The 14,125-nt window shown below is 44.5% G+C and overlaps 1 protein-coding gene across 1 annotated transcript in view; it reads right to left on the bottom strand.

Annotated features, from left to right (window-relative positions):
* The window catches only part of abcc4 (ATP-binding cassette, sub-family C (CFTR/MRP), member 4), a 655,673-nt gene that overhangs the window by 509,098 nt on the left and 132,450 nt on the right, over positions 1–14,125 (bottom strand). Inside the window, exons 4-5 of the mRNA XM_038817953.1 lie at positions 8,012–8,236; positions 3,090–3,179 (exon numbers count right to left, since the gene is read on the bottom strand). Coding sequence (XP_038673881.1) covers positions 3,090–3,179; positions 8,012–8,236 — 315 coding nt within the window. The remainder of the gene's footprint in view (positions 1–3,089; positions 3,180–8,011; positions 8,237–14,125) is intronic.

The following is a 14,125-nucleotide window of genomic DNA, read 5'->3' as shown; positions in this document are numbered from 1 at the left end:
GCTTTTAAATGTCATGAGGGTTTCTGCTTCTACTGTTCTTTCAAGGATTGAGTTCCAAATCCCACCACCCTCCGTGTGAAAAGTTTCCTTGAATCGCCTCCAAACCTCTTGCCTCTTTTCTCAAATCTGTGCTGCTTGTTATGGATCCCCTCAACCAAGGAGATCAGGACCTCCTATCCACTCTCATCATAATTTTATATACTTCAATTACAACTGCCTCAGCCTCCTCTGTTCTAAAGAAAACAACACGAGGATACAATCTTTCCATCAAATGAAAATTCTCCAAACCAGGTAACGTGCTCATAAATGTTCCCTCTCGCTATCTTTCCTATAGTGCAGTGGCTAGAAATTCATGCAATACTCCAGCTGTGGCATCAATAGTGTTTTATACAGTGCCACCATAATGTTCCAGCTTTTCTAATCGATGCTTCAACTAACAACGGTAAGTACCAACTACCTAATCTACCTTTGCAACCATTTCAGGGATTTGTGGACAAAATATCTTTTTCCTCTTCATTTCTCAATTTGCTACCATTTATCGTGGATTCCTTGCCTTGCTAGCCTGCCCCAAATCATAGAATTTACAGTACAGAAGGAGGCCATTCGGCCCACCGAGTCTGCACCAGCCCTTGGAAAGAGCACCCTCCACCCTATCCCCGTAACCTAATAAGCCCACCCAATCATTTTGGACACTAAGGGCAATTTAGCATGGTCAATCTACCTAAACTTCACATCTTTGGACTGTGGGAGGAAAACGGAGCACCCGGAGTAAACTCACGCAGACATGGGGAGAAAGTGCAAACTCCACATAAACAGTGACCCAAGCCGGGAATCAAAACTGGGATCCTGGAGCTGTGAAGCAACTATGCTAACCGCTGTGATACCGTGTGCATGACTTCACACTTCTCAGTATTGAATCCCATTTGCCACTGTCTCATTGACCTGACTAGTCCATTGATATTTTCATGCAGTCCCCATCTTTATTCTTTATTAACGGCATGTTCTATATGTGTACTGGCTGGAAACATCTTTATCATATCCCTACATTCAAGTCCATATCATTTATATTTACCACAAAAATCAAGGCAAGATACTGAGCCCTGTGAAACCCTAATAGCAACAGTCATTCAGTAACTAAAATGAGCACGGACCATTAGCTCTTGCTTCTGAGCCCATTTTGGATGCAATTTGCCACTTTGCCTTGGGCTTTGACTTGGGCTTTGAATCGTCATAGAATTTACAGTGCAGAAGGTTATTCGGCCCATCAAGTCTGCACCGGCCATTGGAAGAGCACCCTACTTAAGTCGACGCCTCCACCCTATCCACGTCACCCCTCCTAACCTATGTTTTGGACACTACGGGCAATTTAGCCTGGCCAATCGACCTAACCTGCACACCTTCAGACTGTGGGAGGAAATCGGAGCACCCAGAGGAAACCCATGCAGACATGGGCAGAACGTGCGGACTCCACATAGACAGTGCAAGGAATCAAACCCATAACTCTGGAGCTGTGAAGCAACAGTGCTAACCAGTGTGCTACCATGTAGCCCATATTTGAGTTCAGCACGTCAGAGACACAAAGCTAATCTAGTTCAGTGACAATGGGAGCGATTAATAAGAGTCACTAATCGGGCATTCATGTAACAAAGTGCGTTACTGTCTCGTAAAACATAATATACAATGTACAGTTTTACCAGCATTCAACCGGCAAGATCCAGTGACGTGTGCCCAAATTTTCCAGTCTTGATTCCAAAGACCAGACATATGAGGCAAGTCCTGACTCATGGATCTCCGTGCTTATTGCCTGGGAAGTTTAAACTCCCAATGGACAATTCCCTGCTCCTCACAATCCTCTGTGAATCATGCTGTATGAAACTTGGAACAAATGCACAAGACCTGGCTAGCTGCCCAGGAAATATTACAGTAAGAAGTCTTACAACACCAGGTTAAAGTCCAACAGGTTTGTTTCAAACACGAGCTTTCGGAGCGCCTTCCCGATCCAAAAATATCAACCCCCAACTACCACCAACACACATCCGTCCCTCCCTCGACTAGGTCGTACTACAGCCCCTGATCAGACCTGACTATCCCACTTATCTATGACTAGATCCAACCACCCCCACCCCCAACCAGACCTGACTAACCACAGGCAATTCACCTAACTGCTCACCACTCACCTCACCGATTTAATAATATTCATAGAATCCCTGCGGTGCAGGTAGCCATTCATTCCATTGAGTCTGCACAGGCCCGCTGAAAGAACACCCTACCTAGGCCTAATTCCCCACCCTCTACCCATAACCCCACCTAGCCTACACCTCCCTGGACAATAAGGGCCAATTTTGCTTGACCAATCTACCTAACCTGCAAATGTTTGGACTGTGGAGGAACCCGGAGTTACCCAAGGCCAGCATTGAACCCAGGTCCCTGGCGCAGTGAAGCAGCAGTGCTAACCACTGTGCCGCTTTCCAGAATATGGCAGCTGGTGCCACGAGTTCCAACTCTACCCCACTCCAACGGAGTCCTCCAGAGAACATTGAACTGTGCGTTTCTTTGACAGGCGGGGTCAGAGGCTCCCAGTAGAAATGCGCAGTAGCATCAGGACAGGAGAATTAATGTCCCAATGTGCTCAGAATTGCCCTTGACCATAAGATTTAGATCTTTATGTTTTACCAGTTGTCTCGCACTTATTGTTGTGATGTGGAGATGCCGGCATTGGACTGGGGTGAGCACAGTAAGAAGTCTTACAACACCAGGTTAAAGTCCAACAGGTTTGCTTCAAATCACCAGCTTTCAGAGCACTGCTCCTTCTTCACCTGAAACAAACCCGTTGGACTTTAACCTGGTGTTGTAAGACTTCTTACTGTGCTCATATTGTTGACAGCACGTTTAATGGGTCACCAATTCAGTTTGTGTGTTATTTACTTTATTCAACTTTAATTATACAAAACACTCAATGTATGTAGTGTCCAAAATGTAAATGTTTTTCAAACTAGGAAGACTGCCTGCACTGACGTGTGGGAGGATAGAATGCTGATGAATGGTGACATTCCCCACCCATCACAATCATCACATACAGTACTAATTACCTGATCAAACTTGTTTACATCATTGGATAACAGATTTACTATCTGACCTGTCGTCGTTTTTGCCAGTGCAACATTGCTGAGACGAAGTGCCTGAAATATACAATGATATTATTCTAAATTAATGTCAACAGAGAGTTTGTAAATAACAAGGGTTTTGTTATTTAGTTGCATTCACTACTTCTTGCATAAATGTCAGCCGATGTACCTATTTTGATACACTGTTATTTGCGAGATCTACTCCCATGCAGTGTAATTGAAAGGCATCAGATAGGAAATTGTGATTCGCAATTGTGAGTGCACAAGAGACAAATTCAAGTATCCCTCTACCAGAATTGTTAAAGAGTCCTTCCTTTTGATTTCCCATTGTTCCCATCACATTGATTTTATTGTTATTGCTTCTTTTGGTTCGGGGATCGTTAATAGAGTTAATACCTGTCAATCGAGCAGGGAAAGTACAGAATTCAAAGTTTCAAATAGCTTGACAACTGGAACGTTAGGTCCTCAAGTTTTGTATGTAGGAAAGGAAATCCCAGACTTTCGGGCACCCAGAAGATTGGAGATATTTGGTTTGATTGGTTGGCTGGCAGCTAATGGGGTGGCCACGGACAGTGTTCTGCCTGACAACAGACAGCGACTGGTTCTTATCATATAATCATAGAATCCCTACAGTGCAGAAGGAGGTCATTCGGCCCATCGAGTCTGCACCGACACTTCGAATGGGCACTCTACCTGCTTACAAACCCCCTGGCCGCCCCACACTATCCAGAAACTGGGCATTAAGTGGCAACTTATGAAAATCGCTTATTGTCACGAGTAGGCTTCAATGAAGTTACTGTGAAAAGCCCCTAGTCGCCACATTCCGGCGCCTATTCAGCGAGGCTGGTACGGGAATTGAACCATGCTGCTGGCCTGCCTTGGTCTGCTTTAAAAGCCAGCGATTTAGCCCAGTGTGCTAAACCAGTCCCTTAGCATGGCCAATCATAATGGGCTTTTTCAGAGCAACTCCAGCAGAAGAGACAAGACCCTCAAAGAAAGAAGCTGTGTTTTCGCCCTCTCGTTTGACGACTGACTGTCTGTCTCTAAGTCTACAATCAAAACCATTACAAGCTGAAGGAAAAGATAACATCCAATTTAAGGCCTAAAATAAAAGAAAGAATCTAACTGGAAGACATCCCATCTGAAGTCAAAGATCACAATCTTTTATTTTTCATTGTTATTTTCTTCCCTCTCCACCACTTTCCCTCTATGTTGTCAGTGTGTATGTAAATAGAGTGGGGTGTATCAGAAAGAGGGGGTTGGGAATTAGACAGTAGTTAATCAGTTGCATTTTTGCCTACTTAATACTAATTACGGTTGAATAACAAGGTTATTTGTGTTAAAATTTACAAACCTGGTGATCTACTTAATCAGGATCAAACCAAAGACATTGGATATTTAAGTCACTTTAATTTCACCTGTGTTGCGACCACCGGGTCAAGTGAAGCTGGAGCTATCCGCGGATAAGCATGGTGTTAGAACATAGAACACAGTGCAGAAGGCCATTCGGCCCATCAAGACCGCATCGACCCACTCAAGCCCTCAACCTCCTCCCTATCTCCACAACCCAACAACCCCTCCCAACCCTTTTGGTCACTAAGGGCAATTTATCATGGCCAATCCACCTAACCTGCATGTCTTTGGACTGTGGGAGGAAACCGGAGCACCCGGAGGAAACCCACGCAGACACGGGAGAACGTGCAGACTCCGCACAGACAGTGACCCAGCGGGGAATCGAACCTGGGACCCTGGCGCCGTGAAGCCACAGTGCTAGTCACTTGTGCTACCGTGGCATAATTTGGGGGCTTGGTCTTGGGATCTTTGGAACGGTAAAAATGTGGGGTACAGTATTTATTAAAGAAGGGGCAACTTTCTAATAGCACAACAGAATGGCTCTGGAAGCTTTTATTCAGGTGGAGGACCTACCTGCAGTTTATTTACAAGGATTTTGAAAAGACAACTTAATTAAATTAGGAAATGAATTAAAAATAGAGGTGCCAACTAAAGTTAAGACGACAGATGTATATTAGTTGGGTCTGTTAGAAGAAACACATGAGATACCATGAGCAAGTAGTCAAAGGAGTGTAGCATCAGATACATTTTCTGATAGGGAAACCGGGCTTGAGATAATTCGATTACAGTACCAGCACGAGAGGATATTTTAAAAAGTGGAAATCGAGTTGGAGATGCGAGAAAATGATAAGTTCCAAAGAGCATTTAAAATGAAGAACTTGGATTCAGAGGAAAGAACTGGAAATTAAAAGGGTGCTGCCAGGAGTTAGATGGGAATTTAACCCTGGAACAGAACCCAGTGGGGATATGCTTACATGCCTGATCTTCATGGCATTTGAGAAAACTGAAACCCAAATGCAGCGGGGGAAGAAAAGTGGAAAAGCAGCAAGGAGAGAGAGAGAAAGAAATACAGCACAGAACAGGCCCTTCGGCCCACAATGTTGTGCCGAATTTTTATCCTAGGTTAATCATAGAATTGTGGACACTAAGGGCAATTTATCATGGCCAATCCACCCAACCTGCACATCTTTGGACTGTGGGAGGAAACCGGAGCACCCGAAGGAAACCCACGCACACACGGGGAGGATGTGCAGACTCCACACAGACAGTGACCCAAGTTGAAATCGAACTTGGGACCCTGGAGCTGTGAAGCAATTGTGCTATCCACAATGCTACCGTGCTGCCCTTAAGAAGAAATGAATCTACACTCCATTATTCTACCCTAATCCATGTACCTATCCAATAGCCGCTTGAAGGAGGCACAGTTATTAGCACTGCTGCCTCAGCAACAGTGACCCGCTTTTGATTCCAACCTCGGTTGACTGCCTGTGTGGAGTTTTCACTTTCTCCCAGTGTCTGCGTGAGTTTCCTCCGGGTGCTCTGGTTCGCTCCCGCAGTCCAAAGATGTGCAGGATCTTGGATTGGACCTGCTAATCCTGCTGGATTTAGACCCTTCTCTAAAATGATAGGTGGGGTTACGGGAATAGGGTGGGGCGTGGCCTGGTTGGGTGCTCTTGCAGAAGATCGGTGCAGACTCGATGTGCAGAATAGTCTCCTTCTGCACTGTAGGATTGGAGGGATTCGGTTCAATAGATTGGCTGGCACCCAATGGGGTGGCCAGGGACAGTGTTCTGCCTGACAACAGACAGCGATTGATTCCTGTCAGGTGGGTTTTTTCCAACAAAACCCAGCGGAAGACACAAGACCCTTGAAGAAAGAAGCAGTGGTTTCTCCCTATCCCTTAGCTGCTGTCTGCCTGCTGTCTCTGTGAGTCATAAAGACAAGCTGATGGAAAAGATAACATCCAACTGAAGACCTGAACTGGAGAAAGAATCGAACTGGAAGACATCAAATTTGAAGTCAAAGATTCCTATCTTTTACTTTTTATCATTATTTCTTCCCTCTCCACCACCCTTTCACTCTATGTTGTCTGTGCGTGAGTGTACATATGTAAGTAACATATGTATCATATATATGTGGGGAGCATTAGGAAGGGGGTGGAGAATTAGACAGTAGATAACCAGTTAATTTGTTGCCTGTTTAATACTAATTACTTTAAATAATAAAAGGTTATTTGTGTTAAAATTTACCAACCCGGTGGCTGTACGTTGGGATCAAACCAAAGACATTGTATATTTAAGTAACTTTTATTTCACCTCAGTTAACGACCCTGGGTCAAGTGGGGCTGGAAATGACTGTGCACTGGCCTATGGCGTTGTGACACAAAATACACTAACTTTTACAAGATGAGGTTCCACAAGCATCAGCTCAGTAACTAAACCCCAATAAATCTTTGAAACTATGATCTTATCAATTAAAAGCTTTGAAAAATGTAACTTCAAATATATTTTTGCACACAAAGGTTTCTAGCTTTCAGTCCTCACGTGGATTCTTCCAGATGTTTCCAACTGTTGTGTCTACGGGTTATCAGGCAGATAAAAAAAGTTTTAAACTTCCATCAAGCATTTTGTGAAGGTCCAGGGACAACACAAACATTTCCAAGGATTAACCAACACAAGAAAAGTTAGATTTAAACAATAGACTCAGGTCAGGTCAGAAATAATGTGGCAAACTTTCCATGTGTAGGGTGATAGGTGACTACATTGTACCTCAAGCATCTGCCAGAAGTCTGGCATAGGTATCCGAGCTGGGGAGGAAAAAGAGGCAGCACCTTCCATAGCCCCTTAGTTAAATTTATGTTGTTCGTATAGCAGAGTATTTCCATCCCTATCACATGAATAAATCAAACAAAGAACAAACAGCAAAGAAAAATACACCACAGGAACAGGTCCTTCTGCCCTCCAAGCCTGCGCCGACCATGTTGCCTGTCTAACCTAAACCCTTCTACATCTCCGGGGTCTGTATCCCTCTACTCTCATCCTATTTATGTGTTTGTCAAGACGCCACTTAAGCGTCACTATTGCACCTGCTCCCACCACCTCCTCCGATAGCGAGTTCCAGGCACCCACTATACTCTGTGTAAAAAGCTTCCCTCGCACATCTCTTCTAAACTTTGCCCCTTGCACCTTAAACCTATGTCCCGTAATAATTGACTTCCACCGAGGGAAAAAGCTTCTGACTGTCCACTCTATCCATGCCCCTCATAATTTTGTAGACTTCTAATAAGTTACTACCCAACCTCCGTCATTCCAGTGAGAACAAGCCCAGTTTATCCAACCTCTCCTCATAGCTAATGCCCCTCCATGCCAAGAAACATCCTGATAAACCTCTTTGGTATCCTCTCCAAGTCTCCACATCCTTCTGCTAGTATGGTGACCAGAATGGAACACTAGATTCCACGTGTGGCCAATCTAACATTCAACATTCCAAGCTTTACAGAGTGTCAATTATTAAAAGCAATGAACACTTCTTACCTTTCTGTAAATCATATGACACATTGCTACTCTTAGTTTCATTCCAGTCCTTTGTACATGAAAGAAATACAGATGATGTAGAATTGCCAAAAATAATGTGCAAAGTGCTATACCAGCAGCATAGCCAAAGGCAACTTTGTAAGCTTCTGTATCTTCTGGATTGTAGTTTTCAAAGTAATTAATAATTTTTCCTAACATAATAGGTTGAGCAATTCTTATTATTTCCTAAAAGAGAAAAGATCAAATTAACAGTACAATTTGATGAACTCTTAAATTTTGGAAAAGAATCAAAAAGCAGCCAATACAGTTTTGAAAAAGATTCAAGTTTCTTTGTAAATTTCAAGGCAAAACCAAATAGGATTACTTCTGAATATACAAATATTGTCACAGACATTGATTTGCGTTGTTAGATAATGAACATTTAATTTGTAACAAGAAATCCACTAATTGTAAATTTCAGAGAACATGTTCAAAACATTTTTCTTGCATTTCCTCAATCCTCATCATGTTTGTATCTGGAAGAAAACATAGAAGAACTATAGAGATTCATTTTTCTCTAGCGAATAAATTTTCCTTCATTACCAACCTCTTCCAAATAGAGAGCAAAGCAGAGAGGAGGAAAGTAAAGCCGGGAGGATAAAAGAGCACAAGCAAAAGCGAGACTGAGAGCAAATTGGAGTTTGAAACTCCGAAAGTGATATCAGGATTCAAAAGTGACAAAGGGCTTGTGGAACAAGCTGATTGGGCAAGTACGGTCAGGTTAGTATTTACGACTTTTATCACTTATAATTTGTAAAGTCTATGTTTTGTGGTCTACAATCTGTAAGGTCTACAATCTGTAGTAACGAGGACCAGGGTAGAAGGACCCTCGGGCAATTGATATCATTTGATTTTAAGTGACTTCCAAAAGATTTAATTTAAAGAGTTAAGTCATGAAAGGACTGCTCAAAGCTGCGACGTGTTCCTCCTGTTCTATATGGGAAAGCTGGGAACATTTCAGGCCAGCATGTGAGCAAGAAGTGTCTCAAGTACAGCTCCTGGAAAGACTAGAGTTTAGAGCTGGAGTGGTGCCTGGGGACACTGTGGAGAATCCGCAAGGTGGATAGCATCATAGATAGCACATATAGAGATGTGGTCACACCACAAGCTAAGACTCCACAGGCAGGAAAGAATTGGTGACCACCAGGCAGAGCAAGAGGACTAGGCAGGCAGAGCAGGAATCTCCTGTGTTCATTCCACTGCAAAACAGATATATCGCTTTAGATACTGTTGGGGGGAATGGCCTCTCAGGGAAAGCAGCAACGGCCAAATTTGTTGCACCACAGTTGGCTCTGCTGCATCAGGGAGGAGTAAAAAGTGTGGGAATGCAATTTTTATAGAGGATTCAATTGCAAAAGGAGAAAGGCATTTCTGTGACCACAAACAAGACCCCAAGAAGTGGAAGTCACTTAAAACCAAATGATATCAATTCCCCTAGGGTCCCTGGTGCCTCTTCCCTGGTCCTTGTTACTCCTGGAGGGGGAAGGGGGAAAACAGCCAGTGGTTTGTGGTACGCATTGGTACAAACAACATAGGCAAAAAAAAAATGAGATCCTAAAAGCAGAACATAGGATGTTAGAGAGCAAGTTGGAAAGTAGGACCTCAAAGGTAGCGATTTCAGGATTGCTAGCAATGCCACGTGCTGGTCAGAGCAGAAATGGCAGGATATATCAGATGAATACATGGCTGAAGAGATGGTGTGAGAGGGAGCGTTTCAGGTTCCTGGGACATTGGGACCAGTTCTGGGGGAGGTGGGACCAGTACAACCGAATGGGTTACACCCTGGGCTGGACCAGGACTAATGCCCTTCGGGGATCATGTGTTAGAGTGGTTGGGGAGGGTTTAAAGTAAAAATAGCAAAGGGGGGGGGGGGGGGGGTAGCTATGCAAGGAGTCAGAGGAGGGGAATCAAGGATAATATCAAAAGACAGAAAGGGAAATAAGAAAAGTGATAGGCAGAGAATTTAAAGGTCAGAATCAAATCACAGTGAAAAATAACGTGAACAGGACAAAATGTTAAGACAACAAGCATATTGTGCTTTGATGCATGAAGCATTCGCAATAAAGTGGATGAATGAATCGCACAAATCGATGTAAACGGGTATGATATGGTTCAAAATACAGAGACACAGCTGGAAGGTGACCAGGGATGGGAATTGAACATCCAGAGGCATTCAATATTTAAGAAGAACAAACAAAAAGAAAAAGGCAGTGGGGTAGCATTCCTGCTTAAAGAAAATAACAACAGTGAGGAAGGATATTAGCTCCGACAATGTGGAATCTGCATGGATAGAGCAAAGAAACCCCCAAGGGGGCAAAAAACGTTCATGGAGATTGTAAAACTGTAGTGGTGATGTTGGGAATGGCATTAAACAGGAAATTAGAGACGCATACGACAAAGGAACATCTGTAAGTATGGGTGACTTAATCTGCATATAGATCGGGCATTTAGTCACAATACCATAGAGGAGGAATTCTTGGAGTGTATACAGGATGTCTTTCTGGACCAATATGTGGAGGGTCCAGGGTGTGGAGGTAATAAACAAGTTTAGGGAGTTAGGCTGGAAGTTAAGGGCCAGGACAGACAGAGTTGTCATCTCTGGTTTGTTGCCGGTGCCACGTGATAGCGAGGCTAGGAATAGGGAGAGAGTGCAGTTGAACACGTGCTGCAGGAATGGTGTAGGAGGGAGGGCTTCAGTATTTGGATAATTGGAGCGCATTCTGGGGAAGGTGGGACCTGTACAAGCAGGACGGGTTGCATCTGAACCAGAGGGGCACCAATATCCTGGGGGGGAGGTTTTCTAGTACTCTTCGGGAGGGTTTAAACTAATTGGCAGGGGAATGGGAACCGGATCTGTAGTCCAGCAACTAAGGTAGACGATAGTCAGGACGCCAAAGCACGTAGTGATGCAGTGGGGAAGGTAACAATGACAAAGGAGAGTACTTGCAGGCAAGGAGATGGGTTGAAGTGTGTATACTTTAATGCAAGAAGCATCAGGAATAAGGTGGGTGAACTTAATGCATGGATCGGTACTTGGGACTACGATGTGGTGGCCATCACGGAAACTTGGATAGAAGAGGGGCAGAAATGGTTGTTGGAGGTCCCTGGTTATAGATGTTTCAACAAGATTAGGGAGGATGGTAAAAGAGGTGGGGGGGTGGCATTGTTAATTAGAGATAGTATAACAGCTGCAGAAAGGCAGTTCGAGGGGGATCTGCCTACTGAGGTAATATGGGTTGAAGTTAGAAATAGGAAAGGAGCAGTCACCTTGTTGGGAGTGTTCTATAGGCCCCCCAATAGCAGCAGAGATGTGGAGGAACAGATTGGGAAACAGATTCTGGAAAGGTGCAGAAGTCACAGGGTAGTAGTCATGGGCGACTTCAACTTCCCAACATTGAGTGGAAACTCTTTAGATCAAATAGTTTGGATGGGGCAGTGTTTGTGCAGTGTGTCCAGGAAGCTTTTCTAACACAGTATGTAGATTGTCCGACCAGAGGGGAGGCCATATTGGATTTAGTACTTGGTAATGAACCAGGGCAGGTGAATAGATTGTTAGTGGGGGAGCATTTTGGAGGTAGTGACCACAATTCTGTGACTTTCACTTTAGTAATGGAGAGGGATGGTGCGAGCAACAGGGCAAGGTTTATATTGGGGGAATGGTAAATACAATGCTGTCAGACAAGAATTGAAGTGCAGAAGTTGGGAACATAGGCTGTCAGGGAAGGACACAAGTGAAATGTGGAACTTGTTCAGGGATCAAGGTACTGCGTGTCTTGATATGTATGTTCCCTGTCAGGCAGGGAAGAGATGGTCGAGTGAGGGAACCATGGGTGACAAGAGAGGTTGAATGTCTTGTTAAGAGAAGAAGGAGACTTATGTAAGGCTGAAGAAACAAGGTTCAGACAGGGCGCTGGAGGGATACAAGATAGCCAGGAGGGAACTGAAGAAAGGGATTAGGAGAGCTAAGAGAGGGCATGAAAAATCTTTGGCGGGTAGGATCAAGGAAAACCCCAAGGCCTTTACACATACGTGAGAAATATGAGAATGACTAGAGCGAGGGTAGGTCCGATCAAGGACAGTAGCGGGAGATTGTGTATTGAGTCTGAAGAGATAGGAGAGGTCTTGAACAAGTATTTTTCTTCAGTATTTACAAATGAGAGGGGCCATATTGTTGGAGAGGACAGCGTGAAGCAGACTGATAAGCTTGAGGAGATACTTGTCAGGAAGGAAGATGTGTTGCGCGTTTGAAAACGTGAGGATAGACAAGTCCCCCGGGCCTGACGGGATATATCCAAGGATTCTATGGGAAGCAAGAAATGAAATTGCAGAGCCGTTGGCAATGATCTTTTCGTCCTCAGCTGTCAACGAGGGTGGGTACCAGAGGATTGGAGAGTGGCGAATGTCGTGCCCCTGTTCAAAAAAGGGAATAGGGATAACCCTGGGAATTACAGGCCAGTTAGTCTTACTTCGGTGGTAGGCAAAGTAATGGAAAGGGTACTGAGGGATAGGATTTCTGAGCATCTGGAAAGGCATTGCTTGATTAGGGATAGTCATCACGGATTTGTGAGGGGTAGGTCTTGCCTTACAAGTCTTATTGAATTCTTTGAGGAGGTGACCAAGCATGTGGATGAAGGTAAAGCAGTGGATGTAGTGTACATGGATTTTAGTAAGGCATTTGATAAGGTTCCCCATGGTAGGCTTATGCAGAAAGTAAGGAGGCATGGGATAGTGGGAAATTTGGCCAGTTGGATAACAAACTGGCTAACCGATAGAAGACAGAGAGTTGTGGTGGATGGCAAATATTCAGCCTGGAGCCCAGTTATCAGTGGCGTACCGCAGGGATCAGTTCTGGGTCCTCTGCTGTTTGTGATTTTCATTAACGACTTGGATGAGGGAGTTGAAGGGTGGGTCAGTAAATTTGCAGATGATACGAAGATTGGTGGAGTTGTGGATAGTGAGGAGGGCTGTTGTCGGCTTCAAAGAGACATAGATAGAATGCAGAGCTGGGCTGAGAAGTGGCAGATGGAGTTTAAACCCTGACAAGTGTGAGGGTTGTCCATTTGGAAGGACAAATCTGAATGCGGAATACAGGGTTAATGGTAGGGTTCTTGGCAATGTGGAGGAGCAGAGAGATCTTGGGGTCTATGTTCATTGTTCTTTGAAAGTTGCCACTCAAAGTGGATAGAGCTGTGAAGAAGGCCTATGGTGTGCTACCGTTCATTAGCAGAGGGATTGAATTTAAGAGCCGTGAGGTGATGATGCAGCTGTACAAAACCTTGGTCAGGCCACATTTGGAGTACTGTGTGCAGTTCTGGTCACCTCATTTTAGGAAGGATGTGGAAGCTTTGGAAAAGGTGCAGAGGAGATTTACCAGGATGTTGCCTGGAATGGAGAGTAGGTCATACGAGGAAAGATTGAGGGTGCTGGGGCCTTTTCTCATTGGAACGGAGAAGGATGAGGGGCGACTTGATAGAGGTTTATAAGATGATCAGGGGAATAGATAGAGTAGATAGTCAGAGACTTTTTCCCCGGGTGGAACACACCATTACAAGGGGACATAAATTTAAGATAAATGGGGAAGATATAGAGGGATGTCAGAGGTAGGTTCTTTACCCAGAGAGTAGTGGGGCATGGAATGCACTGCCTGTGGTAGTAGTTGAGTCGGAAAATTTATGGACCTTCAAACGGCTATTGGATAGGTACTTGGATTAGGGTAGAATAAGGGAGTGTAGGTTAACTTCTTAAGGGCAGCACGGTAGCATTGTGGATAGCACAATTGCTTCACAGCTCCAGGGTCCCAAGTTCGATTTCGACTTGGGTCACTGTCTGTGTGGAGTCTGCACATCCTCCCCGGTCTGCGTGGGTTTCCTCCGGGTACTCCGGTTTCCTCCCACAGTCCAAAGATGTGCAGGTTGGGTGGATTGGCCATGACAAATTGTCCAAAATTCTATGATTAACCTAGGACAAAAGTTCGGCGCAACATCGTGGGCCGAAGGGCCTGTTCTGTGCTGTATTCTCTATCTATCTATCTAATATGTTGAGGACCCACAAGAGAGCAGGCCACCCTGGACTGGG

The sequence above is a fragment of the Scyliorhinus canicula genome, chromosome 14, assembly GCF_902713615.1.
Source record: "Scyliorhinus canicula chromosome 14, sScyCan1.1, whole genome shotgun sequence".
Lineage (NCBI taxonomy): Eukaryota > Metazoa > Chordata > Chondrichthyes > Carcharhiniformes > Scyliorhinidae > Scyliorhinus > Scyliorhinus canicula.
Note: the sequence above shows the minus strand (reverse complement) of the source record. Positions and strands in the feature narration are given on the sequence as shown.